Source organism: Periophthalmus magnuspinnatus, chromosome 18 (assembly GCF_009829125.3).
Source record: "Periophthalmus magnuspinnatus isolate fPerMag1 chromosome 18, fPerMag1.2.pri, whole genome shotgun sequence".
In the NCBI taxonomy this organism is placed as follows: domain Eukaryota; kingdom Metazoa; phylum Chordata; class Actinopteri; order Gobiiformes; family Gobiidae; genus Periophthalmus; species Periophthalmus magnuspinnatus.
In genome coordinates, this window is record NC_047143.1 from 18580230 (window position 1) to 18598953 (window position 18724).

General features: G+C 40.6%; 4 protein-coding genes across 8 annotated transcripts in view; 2 read left to right on the plus strand and 2 right to left on the minus strand.

Annotated features, from left to right (window-relative positions):
* Nucleotides 1-3191, plus strand: part of mllt3 (MLLT3 super elongation complex subunit) — a 34670-nt gene extending 31479 nt beyond the window's left edge. For 2 of the 3 annotated variants that reach the window (XM_055229040.1, XM_055229039.1), the window contains 3 exons: nucleotides 84-152; nucleotides 231-302; nucleotides 1813-3185. In XM_055229040.1, the coding sequence (XP_055085015.1) occupies nucleotides 84-152; nucleotides 231-302; nucleotides 1813-1944 (273 nt within the window). In that variant the 3' untranslated portion in view covers nucleotides 1945-3185. Of the gene's footprint in view, nucleotides 1-83; nucleotides 153-230; nucleotides 303-1812 lie in introns of all 3 variants that reach the window. The other variant, XM_055229038.1, reaches the window with a different exon arrangement.
* adam19a (ADAM metallopeptidase domain 19a) overlaps nucleotides 1-18724 on the minus strand; it is a 281413-nt gene that overhangs the window by 69246 nt on the left and 193443 nt on the right. The window lies entirely within an intron of this gene.
* LOC117386182 (histone H2A.Z) lies at nucleotides 10710-12073 on the minus strand. The gene is made up of 5 exons (XM_033983509.2): nucleotides 11948-12073; nucleotides 11613-11690; nucleotides 11367-11480; nucleotides 11132-11261; nucleotides 10710-11033 (listed from the first exon to the last, which is right to left on the minus strand). Exons 1-5 carry the CDS (start codon nucleotides 11948-11950, stop codon nucleotides 10972-10974), a joined length of 387 nt encoding a protein of 128 aa, XP_033839400.1. The 5' UTR covers nucleotides 11951-12073; the 3' UTR covers nucleotides 10710-10971.
* The window catches only part of lrch4 (leucine-rich repeats and calponin homology (CH) domain containing 4), a 50277-nt gene continuing 49348 nt past the window's right edge, over nucleotides 17796-18724 (plus strand). For 2 of the 3 annotated variants that reach the window (XM_033983486.2, XM_033983485.2), the window contains exon 1: nucleotides 17828-18204. In XM_033983486.2, coding sequence (XP_033839377.1) covers nucleotides 18033-18204 — 172 coding nt within the window. In that variant the 5' untranslated portion in view covers nucleotides 17828-18032. Of the gene's footprint in view, nucleotides 18205-18724 lie in introns of all 3 variants that reach the window. The other variant, XM_033983484.2, reaches the window with a different exon arrangement.

Consider the following 18724-nt stretch of genomic DNA (forward strand, 5'->3'; position numbering starts at 1 on the left):
GGGATTCTTTTCCATTATAGTGCCAGGCATATACTAAACCATTTTTGAGGCATGACTCATGAATACTGCATGCACTTGTGCAGATCTTGGAGGTGAAAAGCCCCAACAAGCAGAGCAGACAGGACAAGAACAAAAGCCTGGAGTGTGACAAGGTACACATTTCTCTGCCTGTTTGTGTTGCACTTTGTGACCTGAGCATTTTAATGACGACAGCCTGCTGCGTTTGCTAGGCTTACCTGGACGAGCTGGTGGAGCTCCACAAGCGACTCATGACACTGAGAGAAGGCCACATTCTCCAACAGGTGAGCGCTCTATAGTGTAGCCTTTAAGCATGCACACATTTAAACAGCCTCATTTGCCTGGCTCCCAGTGTCCCTCTGAGCAGAATGTAAAAAGGTGGGCGTGTGGATATGTAAATGTGTAGGCCTGCCAGTGCTGATGAACGCGCTGTCACCACAACATTAGCATGAGCAACAGCAGCCTGGAACACAGACCTGGCTGCACCTCTCTCTGCTAAATCATTGTCTATGAGTGAAAAGCACACTGTTTAATTATCAGCCTGAATCAGGACCAAATATTGTCCACCCTGCAGTGTGAAAGAGTGTAAGGATACAGACACTGGTATGCCTAGCCAAGAAAGAAAATATCATTTTTTTTATTCTAATCATTCTTGTCATGAATTCTTGTGGAATACAGTCAAGCTTATCCAAATAAAAGCAGCTGATGGTTTCATGAGTCATATCATTCTTAAATATATGAGATGTATAGTTGCAGAGTACTTCAGTTCAGTAGGAACTCTCAGTCCTCCTTGTTTTTAATTAAGTCCTCACATGTCATTTGAATACTGAAAATATCTAAAGCCCATCTCAGGTAGCTACTTAATGTGTTAAGTCATCTACAACTGGGTTTGATTGCCATCACTATATCATGCTTTGTCCCATCCAGCAGATAATGGGCTGTCTTATTGTCAATGAGCTGAGAAGCCTTGACAGTATTATATAATCTTTAAGGACCACAAATAATGGGACATTTAAAAAATGTCCAACTGTAAAATGAATCGTCACAAGTAAACAGCTCAAGTATAATAGGAAGTGCTACTCTTCTGTTCTGTTGTCAAATTGTAATGTTGCAATATGATTGAGTTTTGGCTGCTGTCTGCACTCTGTTCCTGTGTGCCTTCTCCAGCTAAACTCTGCATTAAACAATGGAGTGCGATATGTTACAGATCGTCTGTAATCTACAGCTTCATCTGGAAGCCATAAATGATTTTGTTAACCTGCTTCCACCAGAGCTTGCCTGTTTCTTGCTTATTTTCTCTGAGGCTATCAGATGACGGCATTAACAGAGCCGCCAGCACAGGCTGCCAGCTCCTGCCTCGCTCTCCTGACAAGAGCACTGGCTCCAAGTCTATCCACAACTGCATCCTATACACAAGGCTCAGTAATCAGGGACATCTCAGCTCCGCCAGCAGCCCCACTTCCTGCTCAAAGAGATGGAAATGATTAAGGCCGGGCTCCGCACCAGCCCGGACCACAAACTGGCACTGTGTTTACTACAGGGAGCAGGCTAATGCACACAGCATGTCCTCATGTAGGCTAGATCTGAACAAAACTCCTCCCCTGCCTCTGTGATGGCTTTGTTTTCTCTTAGGAGCTGACTAAACATATTAATAGTAAACTCCTCAGAGGTGGGATTTAAGAGACTTTAAACCTTTTCTGCAGCTGCCATGCATATTTAGAACAAAGCTGTAATGAAAGCACATTGAGCAGTTCTCCTCTCTCTCAGTAATACCTGTGTGTTGATGTCTTTCAGATAGTGAACCTGATCGAGGAGACGGGACACTTTCATATCACAAACACTACATTTGACTTTGATCTGTGCTCCCTGGACCGGAGCACAGTGAGGAAGCTGCAGAGCTACCTGGACACATCAGGACTGTCCTGAGGGCCTGGGGTCTTGGAGGCGTGAGGGCCTGGAGGCTCGAGGTCCTGAGGTCCTGATTCAGAGCAGCTGGCTGCCCCTGTCTCCACACACACGACATTCTGGAACCACTGGGGTCATACTGCCCCCTGTGGCCAAGCAGGGCCCGTGTAGGACAGCCCTGTGGATCAGGAGATCACCTGGAAAGCCTTGAACTCTTTACTTGACAAACCAGGGGCCTATGCTCCCCATGAATGTGCATATTGTTACCATGTTTTTGCTTTGTGTTCTTTGTGACGGATGCATGGTCAACATTGCTTTACAACATTGTGGGTCTTATTTATTGAATTTAATTTGCAGCTGTGTGTGTTTGAAATGGCAAAAGGAAAAATGGCAAATGAGGCATTGTCTAAGCACTTGGGGCTCGTCTTAAAAGTGAGGATTTTTTTCATAGGAAAATGCATCGTGTGACCTCCATACCCCATTCCCTCTGTCCAGTGGGAACCAACCACACACTACACAGCAGCACTACACAAAACCCCAAAAGAGTGGAATTGATGATAAATTATTGTTTTGTTCCTAAATATGCAGTTTAAGCTCGGAACAAATGTGAAGCACCTTGTTAATTCACTGATGTCTAGTTTTGGAAATATAAGAATAATGACAAATTGTCACAACCAACAACACAAAATGTATTGTCAGTACTACAAAGATAATCTGATTTATATGCAATAGATTGATGTAAAGTACATATAACCAAGTCTCAAAACTATAGAATTTTCATCATCTTACATACTTATGATCCTAAATTTAGAAATCTAGATTTAAAGCGTTCTGTTTACACTAACTTTGCCACAATTAAAATCTAAATTCCTGGCCATAGATTTGAATTTTATTTATTCTTATTGAGCAATTATGTTTTAATTTTAAAATTGTCTCAACAAAAATAATGATGATGCATTTCATACACTACCACAAGCTTTGTTAGCTTCAGGAGAAAGGGATGATGGAATACTGATTTCACCAGCAGCTTTATCTCTTTAATCAAACCTTGTTCTTGTTTAGGACTTCAGAAATGTTTTACTTTACAACAAAAACATTTGTTCCTGTTCAATTACAAGAGGAAAAAACACTGTTATTTATTTTCAGCCATTACAGAAGTGTTCGTTTCTGAATATGGGTTCATTTGGGACAGAGGTTCAGTCCCCTGTGTGTGTCTCATTTCTTGTGTATTTAGAGGCCAAACAATAAATATTCTGTATGATGTCCACAACTGTGCAAGTTGTCCATATTATTTTATGGTATTTAAGCGCTTCACAAAATAGCCCACCATAGCTTGCACTTTGTGTAGCTACTTGACAAAGAACCACTAATTGCAACCATGAAACCTGCAAGTGGCCTCTTAAAAAGACATAACACTGTCATAACTGCTGTTGTCTTTATCCTGTGTAAATGCTATCACCGTCTCCATGCCTTTTCTCCACTGGCTTATGAGATGCTCAGGATGATGTGCGGTGCATGTGCTGCTGCCTAAGTGGGTGGTCTGATGAGATTTGGATGCCCTCCAGTTTCCCCATCTATTCCACATCTACTTTCTTGTATGTTTTTTTTTCAAGAGGAGGGATCTAACATGCTTCTATCGGCGCCGATCATGAGTAACCAAGACGTAACCTGACTCCACCTTCTAAGTACATGTCAGTTTAATGTTTGTCATTTGGTTACTCAGCTATATCCAAAAAAATTACAATGTGACTTTCACTACTTTGAAAAGTCACATCTTAATTAGTTAATTAGGTTATAGTGTCCTTTAGCATGTGGAATAATCTATAGATATTAAATAAGCCAGGAGCCTAAAAAATGAGATAGTTTCAGGACATTGTACAACCTTGGTTTCAGCGCTGCTGCCATGTTAATATAATAAGATACTTGACAGACCTGACTTTCCAAAGTCCTTTGGATGTCCACTGGTAAAACCTATGCTAATTTTTTGAAAAGTGCAGAAAGATCAGTCATGTTACCAACTCTAAGGTGTAATTATGAACTGAACAGTACACTAGGCATATACAGAGCATTGGAATCACAGCAGCCACAGACTGGAGTGGTAGATGCTTAATTGCCTTATTGTTGACTAAGCAGTGAAACCCAATGTCATCTTCAGTGTTCTCATTACTTCAGACTTGCAAATGTGCCATCCTCACCACAAATTGAAACCAATTTATTAAGCAAGAATATAAGTTAAATAATGGTAAAACTTTCTGAATGTTTTTGTATGGAAATACTTCATGCAAAAAAGCTCAAAACAAGACCAATTACTAGTCCTATAGCCTTTATCAGCAGTATAGTATTCTTTAGGCTCTCATGTACAAGCAGCTACATTCCACAACTCTCCAAACTAAATGGAGACAAGAAAGAGAAAAGTGGCTGCTTGGAAGTCTGGATTAATTTGAGCCATTTTCTTGTGAGAGAATGGGTCTGGGGTAGAGGAGGGGGCGCAGGGGAAGAATAGAGATGGGAGCAGGAGTACAGAAATGGTTCAGAGACCAGGCCAGCCAGCGGGACATCCTGTTTGAGCTCCCAAAGAGCATTTCCTCCAATAAAAAGGGGGGAGAATGTCCAAATAAGCTCCCGCCGAAGAGACACGGAGACATTGATTGTCACCTTGGCACGAGGCCAAGTAACTCCCCTCTCCCCAATGAGGCCAGGCCCAAGTCAAAAAGCTGTGCAAATCAGTACTTCAGAGATTGCATTCCATGTTCTACCTAAGAACAAACTGAAGGCAGACAGATATAAGACAGTAACTTTAGACACAAGTGGGTAGAGAAAAAATAACTTCCCAACCACAAGGTCACTGTTTCAAAAAATATAATTACTTCAGCATATTTTTCTTATAGCTTCTTTAAGGTATTTGCTTGAGCTTTGATTAGTCTTAATAGACAAAGACATAAAAACATTGCTCTTTTATTCAACTGATTTAATGCACCCTAGGAATGAATGGTGGATAAGATATTATGAGATCATGTTTTTGTGTATAATTCTCATGGTGGCAGTTGTTTTGTTAATTTGAGAGCTTCTTGGCCCTGGTTCAAGTCTGGGAACCATTATCGTTATGTGGAACTTATCATTTTCCTTCTTGGCTTCTGCCTTCCTGGGTAGCAACAGTGAACTGCCTGCATTATAGCATGGAACAAATCATTGATTGATCCAGTTTGTTTTACAATGCATTTAATTTCTGATCTTTCTCTTTAATCTCACTAGTCTAAATGAATTCCTTGTCTGAAGGGTTTTGTGCAATGAATCAGTACTGCCTCTGTGTTCACTTTTTCTTTGACATCTTAAAACAATGTACTGAATCAGTTGTCTGTCGCCCTCTGATGGCAAATGTGGAGAAGAGAGCATTTTGAAATGCTGAAATAGCAGCACACACAACACATACAAACCATGACACATACTGATAGATGAGTCTTGGTAAAGATAATAAGTGCAAAAAAATTAGTCAGGGGAAGGTGTGTGGTTATTGGAAAAATGTGTTTTAGGGTTATTCATGTATAGGTGAGCTAACATTTAACTGTTCTGTCCTCAACGAGATGTTATTACTTTTCCTGAAATGTTCAAAAGTATTGTATTAAATGTATTTATTTCCGTGGAGACAATTCTATGGCGCCACTATCCAAGAGTTACAGGTCAAATCTGTGAGTGGTGACACTGCTCACAATAAGAATGTATGCTTTTCAAGAAATAAATTGAATGACAGTTTAATGGCATACTGTGAAACATTCTAGGCAAAGCAATAACACCTCCTTGAAGACAAGCTGGTAACTTCCCCTTCATCAGAAAAGTTACATTATGCAACTATCATATCTGCCCCTTTTTGGTCTTACTTCCAGGTTGACTGTATTAGACCACCAAAGATCTGGGAGTCCATGTTTGCTGAAGGATTTCAGCCCCCTCACCACTCCCTCATTGTCAGCAAATTTGCCCTGTTGCCATAACCCAAAGACGCACATCATACGCTTTTGTCCGGGCTGCTGTCTCCTGTCCCCCCTGTGGTCAGCCATGTTGACCTTCCTGTCTGCTCCACCATGGAATTGTGGGTGGCTAGTCGCACCTTTGCCCCACACCCCCTGCAGTCAGAATGCATACAAATTGGCTTTTCAAAAATCAGATCAAGTTATGTAAGAACAAAAGCCAGCAGACTTCAAAGTAAGGGGAGGGGGAAGCAGCCAGTCTTCCGTTTATATGCAAGCCACTATCATAGAAAAAGTCATACAAAAACATAATAAAACAAAATATTATGCTATATTATACCAGAGACCACCACTTTTCTGATGGAAGATAGGCCACCTGCTTGCCAGTGACAAGCAGAATGTGTCAGGTCCATGGAGAGGCAATGCTGCTCACAGAAAGATTTCTGATGAATTAATTCAATTCAAGAAAGATAAGTTTAATGCAACACTGTGGAACATTCCAGACAAAGCAATAAAATATCCATGGAGACATGCAGGTGACAAAACCTCCACCAGAAAAGTTGTATAGGCACTTTAAAATGTAACTACTTGCTATATTTATATTTATATATTTTTAGTGGCATTAACTGGCCAATCTGAATCAACAGATGAACAGAACAGATACAAGACATAGCATTAGCAGTTACTTGCTACAATAGGCTACTCAATTAGAAAACTGAATATAAAAGACCATAACCACCATTTAATTAATGACTCAACCCGGATGTTTTACTTTTTGAAACAAATACTTCACTGTAAATGCTGTCTCCATACTTGGTGTACTGCCCTAGACAAAGTTAAGGTTGGTTCAAGTCAAGTCCAAGTTTGTTCCATATGTCATCGCCAGCCAGTGGTGGATTTGATTATTTTTACCCCAGTCCCCCCGCCTGCTTCAGACCTCCAGCCTTTTGGAGCGGATCCCGAGCTCAAACCTGCGTGCTCTTTGATTTTGGGGGGAAAGGGGGGTTGGACTTGGCACTGCTCCTTCTCCCCCCCTGCTTTGTTCCTCTTGATGGATCTAGGCGGGCCGGTGAACCATGACCCCTGCCAGCCCACCCCGTCTGTACACGCTCAAACAATGGCCCGGGACAGGAAAGGAGAGGGGGAAAAAACTGTGGACAAATGTTGTGAAAGCGTCTGAATCAAAGTCTCATCACTGGCAGAGATTACGGCGGCGAGTGTGGCAAGCCGCCCTTTTTGTGATGGTTCTGATAAGTTAGCCATGTGTGATGTCCGTAGCCTATTGAATGGCTCTCGGCCACCTGCCACCTCCCTCCCCGACCACAGAGTGAACTAGGACAAGGAACCTCCTGAACCCACCTACGCCTCGCTCTCCTCCCAAATGGTGTCATCAAAATGGACGTTTCATTACATAGATCTATATAAACTCTAAACCAGCTGGCTGTTGGGTGCTGTCTTGTTAAAAATGGGATAGCCTACTTACTGTTCCTTGGGTCAAAAAGAGGAACTTTTAAGTTACCTGTTGCCGTGGGAGATCTAGCATGCTAGAAACAAAATTAGCATTTCCTGTGAGCTTGGAGTGGTGTCTCCAATTTTCAGCTTAGTGTTAAACCAATTGAGATTTTAAGTTGATGCTAAATAAGCCTACTAAATGTAGCATCCATTTCAAAGTATTTTGACACTGTAGATGCTTGTTTTTACCATCTAGTACTGACCCAGCAGCTAAATTGGGTTGTTCCACTGCTATTTTGTTTTATCACTGGTTTGGGTAAAAGAACTCTACGGACGTTTTACACTGCTGGTACAAAAATGTCAAACTTTGTCAATAACAGTTGCTGAGCTTTATAGCCTAGACCTCCTCATCAAAAACGCAGCAAAAAGAGTTCAAAACATTTGCAAATAGGTTTACACATTCAAATTTGCCACCTTACTTTGGTCTGAACACAGGGCACAGTCAGGATGAAAGTGTGATTATTGTAGGCAAAAAAGTTTTGTTATTGTGAAAATTAGCTTGAGTGTGACAGTAAATCTTCATCTGATGTGTGCTGACATGTTGTTATAAGTTCTAAACCCGATAAATGTGAGGTTCTATCATCTTTGGAGTAAGGCCAGATGTGCAAATGGCTTCCAGAGCAGTACCGTGAGCGCACCATCAGCCTTGAGCTAGGTGAGCGAGCACCGGGCACTACTTCCTGTGTTTTAATGAGGACCAAATGAACAGGACCCCCAACACACACCCTGAGCCCACTCTTAATTGACTTAATGCTTGGATGGTGGCCTGCAAGGCTGGAGCTGGGGAAAAGCCTCATTACCACTGCAGTTTTTTAGGAGGACTACAAAATAAATCATAAACAGCCATGTAAACCAATATGGACTGTTAAAGACCCAAAGACTAATTAGGCCAATTGATTATCCTGCATACTTTAAAGACTGCACGTTATAACATCGGCTATTTGTCTCAATTGCACAGCAAGATAGTTCTCACAATATTTGTGAGTTCACAACCTCATGAGAATTCATCTTGGCATGCATTTGCTGGTGCAATAAGGCCCGACAAGTAGTTGGCGCACCAATCACAGAGCAGCATTGAGGTTCATCTTTCAGCACCAGCCATCCCAGATCTTGATCTCAATTGGAGTGACACAAATATCAATCTGGCGTGAGCCAGGTTAACACAGCTTCCTTTTGAGAATAGAAATGCTTCAGTGAGAAATTCAGTGAATAATAACAAATCTGCTTTTGGACATGTTTGCATCAATACTTCATTTGTAAAACTTAAGATGACGCTATCAATGCAAATATGTATTACTATAATAAAAGGGTCCATGTTGAAAGTGAAAAAATGAACCCAGCCCTTTCATTGTGATCACTTTAATTTGGGGTTTGTCTCCATCTACTGGCAAAAGTCAATAATGGAGCCTTTTTAAATGGCTATTTTGAAGCACAGCTAAGCAATATGAAGTAAAGAAATTGGTTTCGCCATTAAGTAAATTTAAACACAGACATGATCAAAATGCATAATTTAAAACATGAAGAAACCTTCTTGTCAAGCCACCAGGAGGGTGCAGGGCCTGCTACACACAGAGTAAAGCAGTTAGAGGGACACATTTTCAGCAAGAGTCATTTGCTAAGGTGTTTATGGAGTCAGTTTGACACTTTTTTTAAATTAAAAGCTGTAGTTCTCAAAATGACTATCACTCCATAGGCTAGATATTTGCCTCAAAGGCTATGTAACTTTTCTGGTGTAGGGTCCACCACCTGCTCGTCTTCATGATGATGTTATTGATCTGCATATGTTCCACAACACAGCATTAAACCTATTTTGTGGCCATACTTGCTTGACAATGCCACATCAGACCCTGGAGGTTAAGCAAGGCCAGGCCTGGTTAGTAGGCTACTTGGATGGGAGACCGTTTGGAATACAGAAGACACAATGGGGCAGTCTTGGCTCTAGTGAAAACTATTGTTCTGTCTTTAAGTAGGACACTTAACGCACATTTCATAGTAAGAATGTGCTGTATTGGTGGTGGGCTGATGGAGCAGGCTCTGTCAGTCTGCCCAAGGGCAGCTGTGTCTACATTAGTAGCTTACCACTACCGAGTATGAGAGTATGGAGTGAAGTGAGTAATGCATTGTAAAGCGCTCTGGGAGTCTTGAAAAGCGCTTTATAAATCCAGTGCATAATTTTTGATCTAACTCCATGGAGACAGTTGACACTGCCAGGCACAATTTCAGGTCAGATCTGTGGAAAGCCGTCCTTGCTTATAGTAAGAATAGTCCTACATATTTTTCAAGGTATTCTTCCATATTCTTCCGTAATAAACACACCTGTATCCTGGTTGAAATAATTGTAATGTGATGGATAGGCCTAGGTTTAAAGCCCAAATATCCCACTCAAAAAACACATCCCCATAGAGACAGGGGCAGGTGTAGACTCCACACTAGAAAAATTAAAGTTAAAGTTTAAGTTATTTATTTGACTTTTTACATGTCCTGTGGGTAGGCCAATATGTTGTTGCTTTGTTTGAAACTGAGATTGCCTATCTTCTCTTCTCTGAAGCTGTAGAGGTCCGTCTTGCGTGTTTTCTCTACCCGCCACAGTATGGTTGATTTGTTCAAGTCAGGCTGCTGGAAACGCGCTAGTTTAATTATTCTAAATGTCACCAGTACAGTAGCCAAATTGTCATAGCAAAACACAAAAGACAAAGATGAATTAAATTCTAATAAATATGCACCCCATATTGCCAGTGTCTGAGCACTGAATTGTTAAAGTAGGTATAATTGATAACATTTCTCTCCATTTCAACCGCAACTCATTTAGAAAAGACATGTTTTCTTGCTGTAATGAGTGGGAGAACGCTTGTGTTATTGTGCCCTCTGTTGGAAAGAACCAAAACTCCAGTTGCGCATTTTAATACTGATTACAACAAAAAAAAAAGGCAAAATTTTATCATTAGTGAGACTGAATAACATTTGAATCTATATTTTTGTATCATGTAATGAAAACAGCTTGCACGTGGCAACAGAACATAAGTGAGAATCAAGAATGTGGTTATTAGGTTCATTGCAATAACCAAAACAATTTCGGCCAGGCGAGTCCATCTTTATTCAGTCCAATATTGTTTCCCAGTGGTCAGTTTACATAAACATGCTTCAGTTCATGCAAAAACACCATCTTGAGTCTTGCAGCACATCTGATGTTGCAGTCATGTCCTTACTCACAAGCTGTTTATAACCATTTTATGGGGGAAACCCTGCAAGTGTACTTAATTTGCCCAACAGCTCAAATAGTAAAGCATCAAATAGAAAGGAATTAAACATGGCTGAAACAAATGCTCATTAAGAGCTTTATTAAAACGACACTTTACATAGGAATGCCACAAAAAGCAGGTTAACACAATGGTAGCACCAAACAAAAAGGCAAAAACACAAATGAGCTTCTTTGAAGCCACTTTTTAAAAAATACCCCAGGTGAGTAAATGCAAGCTCAACCATACAAATAACCCTACAGGCGTTCTACACTAAGACATTTAACCAATTGATGCAGACTTCGTCCTGAGATGGCACAACTTCAGAGCACTTCAGGTTATACGGTCTTCTGCTGGCCCTTCTTTCCAATCAGAGACTTGTGAATGTGGGGAATGACACCTAAAAAGACAGACAAGATAAATGATATAGGCAAAGTTCCATTTCAGTACACATTTCATAAACCACCAGTCTAGGGCCAAAATTAATTGACTGCTTACCTCCACCAGCAATGGTAGCTTTGATGAGGGAATCCAGCTCTTCATCTCCTCTAATGGCCAGCTGCAAGTGGCGTGGAGTAATACGTTTCACTTTGAGATCCTTTGATGCGTTTCCTGCCAACTCCAGCACCTACAACACCAAATGCATTACGTTAGAAATCAAACTTACACGAACTATAACAATTCGTGCAGCTGAAAGAATAATGGCCAAAACAGTAGAAAATGTATTGTTTACCTCGGCAGTAAGGTACTCGAGAATAGCCGCGCTGTACACGGCTGCAGTGGCTCCCACTCTGCCGTGGCTTGTGGTCCTAGACTTGAGGTGTCTGTGGATACGGCCCACTGGAAACTACGGCACAAGGAAATTAATAAGTATTAATTTATATAAAACATAGTGGGCCGTTGATAGCTACGAAAAAAACTACATTAGCCAATGTTAGTATAGCCTAGCTCAGAGAAATGAATGAAACCTTGTACAAACCTGCAGTCCTGCTCTCTGTGAGCGCGAAATTGCCTTCGTCTTGGTCTTTCCGGAGTCCTTACCTGCCTTTCCACCAGCCTGAAACACACAACAATAAGCGGTGGCCAGTAAATCTAGATTTTATGCCACAGGCAAATAACCGCCAGGATTAATTTTACCGCCCCATCCGAACCCGCAAGTAAACGCAAAAGCGACGACTTAGCATGCTAAAGCTAATGCTAACGGCTAACAGTTAGCGCGATTTAGATACACCTACTGGATGGGAAAAATGAACATTTTCGCTTATCATACAAAGCAACATACACGGGCGTTAAAGTAGAGGTGTTAAGATTTACCATGTTTTAAATCCTTTGCGGGTTATGGACACTGAAGCGAAAACCTGATGTAGCCTACTGTTGAGCACCGAGTGTCGGTTTGAACTACAACCCCCGCCTTCAATTGTGATGAATATATAATCCGTGTGCATCCGGGTAACTTCACAGAAAGCGCGGACCAATCATTCTTTGGCATAAGTGTTTTGGCAGAGCTTTTGACCAATCAGCAACTGATTACGTGACTTTGCGGGAAAAGCTTTGAGCTTCTGCGCAAACTCACATGGGTAATGTAGTTTTATGGCTTAACGTGCCGTTCCATTGTGTTGTGTGGTTTCTGGTTAGGTTACATGATTGTTATGGTTAAGTGCAGTGTTTTAACACCAATAACAGCTTTAAATGCATAATAATGTACGTAAAATTAAACACAGATATGCTGCTCATGACATTTAATATTTCGTCAAACCGTTTTGATAATATGTAGTGTAATTGTAGGTAACATAGGCTACATAAGATATTTTGACCACTGACAGTATCAATACTTTATGCCTTCGTTGTTGAATAAGACATCATTATTTTCTGTCAACCATGGCAAAATGCTATATTTTATTAGGCTATATGACAAACATGACCCTGCATATCATACAAAGAAGCGAAATAAGGGGTTGCAATTCATGCTGTGGCCACACTGAGGCAGTATGTATAAACGCAACAAACATGTTTTTTGAAAGAATCCGCTGGTTATGCACACGATGAAACATTTTACATTTTTTGTTACTGACTATTGGCTCGGTTGGTCTACAGTTAGAAGTCCTAGGTCTGGAATTTAAACTTTCTTGACTTTTATAAAATCATAGACATGATTTCCTTGCTCCTAGGATTTAAAACAAATATTGACACTGTAAGGAAAGAAACTCAGTGTGGAACTAAAGGGAGGTAAAGTACTCCACATGAGTATATGTTTTGTTTTTTGCCTGTAGAGGTGTTTAAAGGCAGATCATTATTCATGATTTTGGATAAGGCTGTCTCCATTTAGCTCCTATGCCTCAGCAGGCTCTGTGGCTCTGACACAGCACACATTTGGTGGTGGGGTGGTCACGTTTCCACACATACCACTCATTCTCAGGCATCATTCCCTTGTACCACTTAGCTGTCTCTCTCATTCCTTCTTTGCCTTGATCTCTACCTCGATCACTCTTACTGTGGTTCTGTCAATCATCTCCAATCTAACCATGTACTTTTTGTCTGGCCTTCAAAGTTCCTCCATCTGTCACGGTTTAGCAACAATAATATGAGTTGGAGAGAAAAGCTCTAATCAACACTTTAATTTCATAACAAAATGAATACAATTCCACTGTTGTTTACAGCACAATATATAGGCCTATCTTGTACTAGAGTATCAGTCAAAATATCAGTAGTATTTAGTATTAGTATTGACGTAGGCTATCAACAGTCCAAATTACAAAGAGGCTATGGAATGTCAGCTTTTCTTTATTAATGTGTTTTGGACAAATAGCTGCAGTTTCATTAATCTGTAGTGACTAAGAATGTAGTTTGCTGGTACTAATGCTCAGTCCAGACATTAAACTTTCCCTGGATATACTTATATACGCTATACTGCGTACAAGGCAGCCAATTCTGTATACTTTAGTATACTGTCAGAAATTGAACTGAGAACAAAAATGGCAGAGCAGGGGAGACTTTTCCTATGTGTGTGAGCTGAATATGCACTTCATTCAACAAAGTGTCAGATGGACGTATATGCATTTACAAAGGAATCAAGTAAGTATCTACACAACAAGTGTTGATACTCAATTTTTATCTACAATTTTCCAAGTCCATTCTGCCATACCCTAAGGGAAAAAAACATTGCCAAAAGACATGTAAATAGGGAAATTCATATTTCTTTGACCTTGGGGAAAACTATAGGATGTTTCAGAAAAGGACTGGGATTTGAGGAAAAGGGGACAAACAAAGAGCGTGGGAAACAGTGATGTCACACACAAGAAACACATTTAGAAACCAAGACGTTTGGTGGGAAAGTCACCATTGGGTCATTACAACCTATATAGAGCAGAGATATGAAAGTCCAGATACAAATGCAAACCGAGCTATGCCAGAGATTACGGCAAATAGCAACATTTACAAGCTACAGATATTTTATTGAATTGTTTTAGTTAGTTTGAATGAATTGGATGAAAACAGTACACTATATAAAATATTACATTAAGCTTACAGATCAGCTGCAGAAAAAGTTTGTCAATGCACACAGAAAAATGTACTAGCAGTACATTATCTACTGCCACAGGTCAGCAAATTGTTGAAATAAAAACTGAACATCTTACATAGAGTATAGTTTATTATTTAGAAACACATTTATAATTTTACTTCCTGGTTGGACACAAGCAGCAAATGTGACATAATTAGGCTTAATTAGGCTCTTTTATTTTGTTAAAACTGTGTGTAAATTGGCATTGCATTTTGTATTTAATTTTCTGTATTGATCACATAGATAGAGTGATTTCTTTTTAGAACTCAGAGGTACATCCTTTAATTTTTAACTTTTTCTCAGCTTTTCTTCATAAACATGACTGGTGTAAAACTATCATAAATATTTACCACCAAAGTAATATAACCTTTCATATGCACCTAATAGATACTCAAATGTTACAAGTAAGAGTATATTATTCAAAATAATACTTGGCAATTTTTAACTACATGCAGTCAGTTGTTAGTACATTACTTCTGGCTGAGTGGTCAGGGTGGGAAGTGATGACGTCACGGCAAGAGCATGTGGGTCACTGGAGAAGATGAATATTCACACACATATTAACAGCAGGAGAGGACAGTCTTTGTTTGGAGTTCCTGCGGTGATGCTGTGTTATGTCTATGGCAGTGAGGTTTTGCTCTCCTTGAACCGTCTATACTTTATATTGTGTTTGAAGGATATGAAGGAATTCTGCTGTGGTTCTGTGCTGTTGAGAGCATTACAGTGTTACATAGTCTATGAAGTTTGTTAGATAAAATAGGCTAAATGCCAAGCAGTTTTATTAAATCAACCAAAAAAACTCAACAAAAAAACTTTAAACTTCTAAACCTATACCTCCAGCCTATAGGCTACTTGTTTTAAAATGTGAAAACTTGCATGCTCATTTCTCAGAGAGGGTTAAAGTTATGTATTCATATCTCTCAATTTCTCTTTTCTTCATGTTTTTCCCTTCTGTGGGTTGCGACTGCAAACTACACTGCTATTGTAATTGCATTTTTAAGTCAAATTTTCCTCTAGATGCAATATTGTCACTACATGTGGCTGGATTTTGTAGAATTGTATTACAATTGTAATAATGTTTATGTTTTATAAAATGACAAAAGTAAATATTTCTCTACGGCTAGAGATGTCAAAACTTTTTTCCACCAAGGACTGCATATTAAAACATCTCTAAATTGATGGGCCACAGACTGGTGGTCTATCTGTAATTTGGATGGGTGCATTTAACAAAGCCACCGTGTCTTTAATTCAGGCTTGGTACATTCATCTGACATCGGTATATTTTGAATGTGATGTTATTGAATGTATAGTGGTAGAACATGATCGTTTTTACCAATACAGCGCGAGACCTGAGGGCTAACAAAAATTGGAGAGCTGCATATGACCCCAGGTCATACATACACCCCTGGCATAACCTCATAATAACCATTTTATGGAAACTGGCTACTCTTATCTGGATACTGTGGATACTGTGGATACATTTTAGAAACAACAGAACAGACAACAACTGTCGGCTGTTTGGGTATCTTGGTCTCAAAATACCTGCATGTCTGTAGACCAGTCAGACAATAGCAGTTTAGGTTCCCTGAACTCTAATTACATATTATTTGGTCATTAGCGTCTAGTCAGCCATATTTATGCCTTCCCTTTGGCATTACCTTGACCATTAAGCTCCCACTGCAGACACTGTAAACCATAATCATTTATTATGGAGCTACAAAAAGTACTATCTTGTCTGGCTCGTGATTATAGCCTTCCCACTGACCAGCCATTGCTTTATTTAGATCATAATCAGCCCCTCATGTTGCTACACCAAATAATGCTGATACTAAACAAATGTAATGTTGCTATATTTCATCACCATTTCATTGCATGAGGAAAGGCTTAATACTAGCAGTTTAATCTGGCAGAGTACACCAGACAGAATGACTTACCCAGTGACCGTTAATGGCTTTTACTAGTCCATTGAGTGAAAGTTACCCCCCCCCCACCCCCCCACCCCCTACCTCCAGGACCACAGCTGGGTGCTCGGGCTGCCTGGACTTTGACAGATGGTCCAATGGGACGCTGGAGACCGAGGGAGGGAGGAACCGGGGGGCTATAGGCAAGGATGGATGCATGATGATGAGGGGACAATGCTAATGTGCATAGAAGTGAGTGGAAGAATGGGTTATAAAGGTCTGCTGACTGTGCATGTGCTCTCATAGATACTCAAAGAAATGCAGCTTCATCTTGTATGTACCACAGATAATGGCAGAGACAAATGTAATTAATGCAGAAATTATTAATGAATACATTATAAATCTAAATAATACATTTAATTCAGAATAAGGAAAAAAGAGCAGTTTTTATCACACACCAGCTCCTAGCACAATGATGACTAATAATGCTTCTGTGGATTTGCCTTAAGGGAAATTGAAGTCATAGCCTTTATTTTCTTATATATCAAGCTAGTCCATCACAACTTTGTTTATTTCAGAATAGTTAACATCTGACAGAAGGCATGTTCCAAACATTTAGGCATATTCACACCCAAAAACAAAAGACATTAAAATAGTACTAATAATAGCACAACTAATTGTAATAATTGTATTTGACTCAAGGCTATTGAATAATGAAAATCCGAATGTTTTGTAAATAACAGTGATCTTTCAGTCCAAACGAGGTGGTCGTGTTATGCCATTTGCCAAACCTAAATTTATATAATCACTGTGTAACTCCCTTTTTGTTGTTCGCATCCAAACAAACTAAACCACTTCAATAAGCAGTTGAGCATAAAGCCCCTCCCCGGAGCATGTGCCCGCCCCCCAGAGCATGTGCCCGCCCCCTAGAGCATGTGCCCGCCCCCTAGAGCCGCTCCCTCCGCTCAGAGCTCCCCAGGATCTGCGCCCGTCTCAAAGAAACTCCCGCGAAAAGAAAGCAACACACAGCGCGACATATCCACACTGCATCCGGTAGAGACTGCCAAAATTAAAAAGTATTACAAGTTTAATATGTTGAGCTAAATAATAAGACTACATAGCAAGCAGGCTTTAACAGTTTCCATGTGAAAATGTGTCATCTGCCTTTGACCAATCCTTCAATGCTGAGAACGTTGCTGGGGGTCATTCAGCCTGCCAGGGCTGAATAATCGGAGTGGTTACCGAGGTAGTCAGAACCTCTCCTGGACCTGGAGCAGGAATGGCTTGTGCATTATTTGCCTTTAGATTTAAGGGGGAAACCATGCAATGCAGATTCTGGAGTTGGCTGGATGTAGGTTGCATTTTGTACAGCTGAAATGGGAATAATCTTAATGTATGATTTTGGTGATGGGTGAGTGAAATCTACCCCAAAGGCTGAAAGTCTGACACTTACTCCGGTATAATAGAAGCAGATATGATTTTTTGAAAGGTACTGTATATTCACGCTGTCAATCGGTATATTGCAGACATTATTTAACTATAAGATGATTGCAAAATCTAACCTAAATGATTATGCTGTGCGTTTTTTCGAATGATTTAAATTCTTATTTTAAATCCATGTTTTGTGTGTTCCTGTTCTCGTCACTAGCACCTTTATTTTGGAGAGAGCCTCTAGTTCCTGTAAAGTGCGTGTGAAATGTGTGTACTTGACTTCCTGAAAGATTGACAGCTTGAACCGCTCGGTTATTATTAGTGGAAGCGAGCTCTCCGTTGTGTGCGCCAGTCACTGCTCTACCAGAGCCTTTTCTCGGATTTACCCGTGTAGTTTTCTACAAGTTCGCTTGGACAGGACTCGGTGTGGAGTCTGAACGCACCCACGGGGCATGAAAGTGCGGCGGACGTTTGAAAGAAAGTAAAGAGGAGGCTGACGCTGCGTTTGATGGCTGCTGGGGATGGAGCCCAGCTGCCGGCCACAGTAGCGGCCAGCCGGAGCGTGGAGAAGGCGCTGGAGGAGGCTGCAGCCAGCGGGGCTCTCAACTTAACCAACCGCAAACTGAAGGAGTTTCCCCGGAGCGCCAGGAACTACGACCTGTCCGACATTACACATGCAGGTCGGTGAGCTTTCTACTGTTTTTGTAAAAGCATTTCTAAAAGCGTGTTCTTCTGGTGATATGAGCCTTTGTTTTATCGCCACCTGCCCCTTTCTTCTTCTAACGGGAACGCACGCCCCCTTCTCGGCCCACGTTTTACAACACCCCTCCTCATATGGACTCCTCTCTGCCGTTTTGTGGACCTGCCTGTCACAACTTTACCGTCCGTTCTATGAACTAACACTTGTAGTTCTGTGGAAGAAATTCTCCTTGTGACATGTTTTCTGACTAATGATTAGATTTTGCTGAACTGTAGGCCTGAATGACATGGCTACACAGCCATTTCCATCATTCACTCTCTCTAAACTTGTCTGCAAAAGTTTCTTTAAAGCTAAAGCCAAAATAGGCTACCATTTTTTGATTTCATAAGCTCAAGGATTAGGAGTAGGCTACTTTCATGTCACATTTCCTATTTCCTCATTCTAAACAAAGCCATCCTTCAGTGACACAAAGTTGCTGTCCTTCTAAGAAAATAAGTTGT

What these genes read in the sequence shown, in the direction of transcription:
- LOC117386182 (XM_033983509.2), bottom strand. An exon ending in CACAGAGAGCAGGACTGCAG is followed by an intron (nt 11,481 to 11,612) that starts GTTTGTACAAGG and finishes CTTGTGCCGTAG; the next exon opens with TTTCCAGTGGGCCGTATCCA. An exon ending in AGCTACCATTGCTGGTGGAG is followed by an intron (nt 11,034 to 11,131) that starts GTAAGCAGTCAA and finishes CTGTCTTTTTAG; the next exon opens with GTGTCATTCCCCACATTCAC.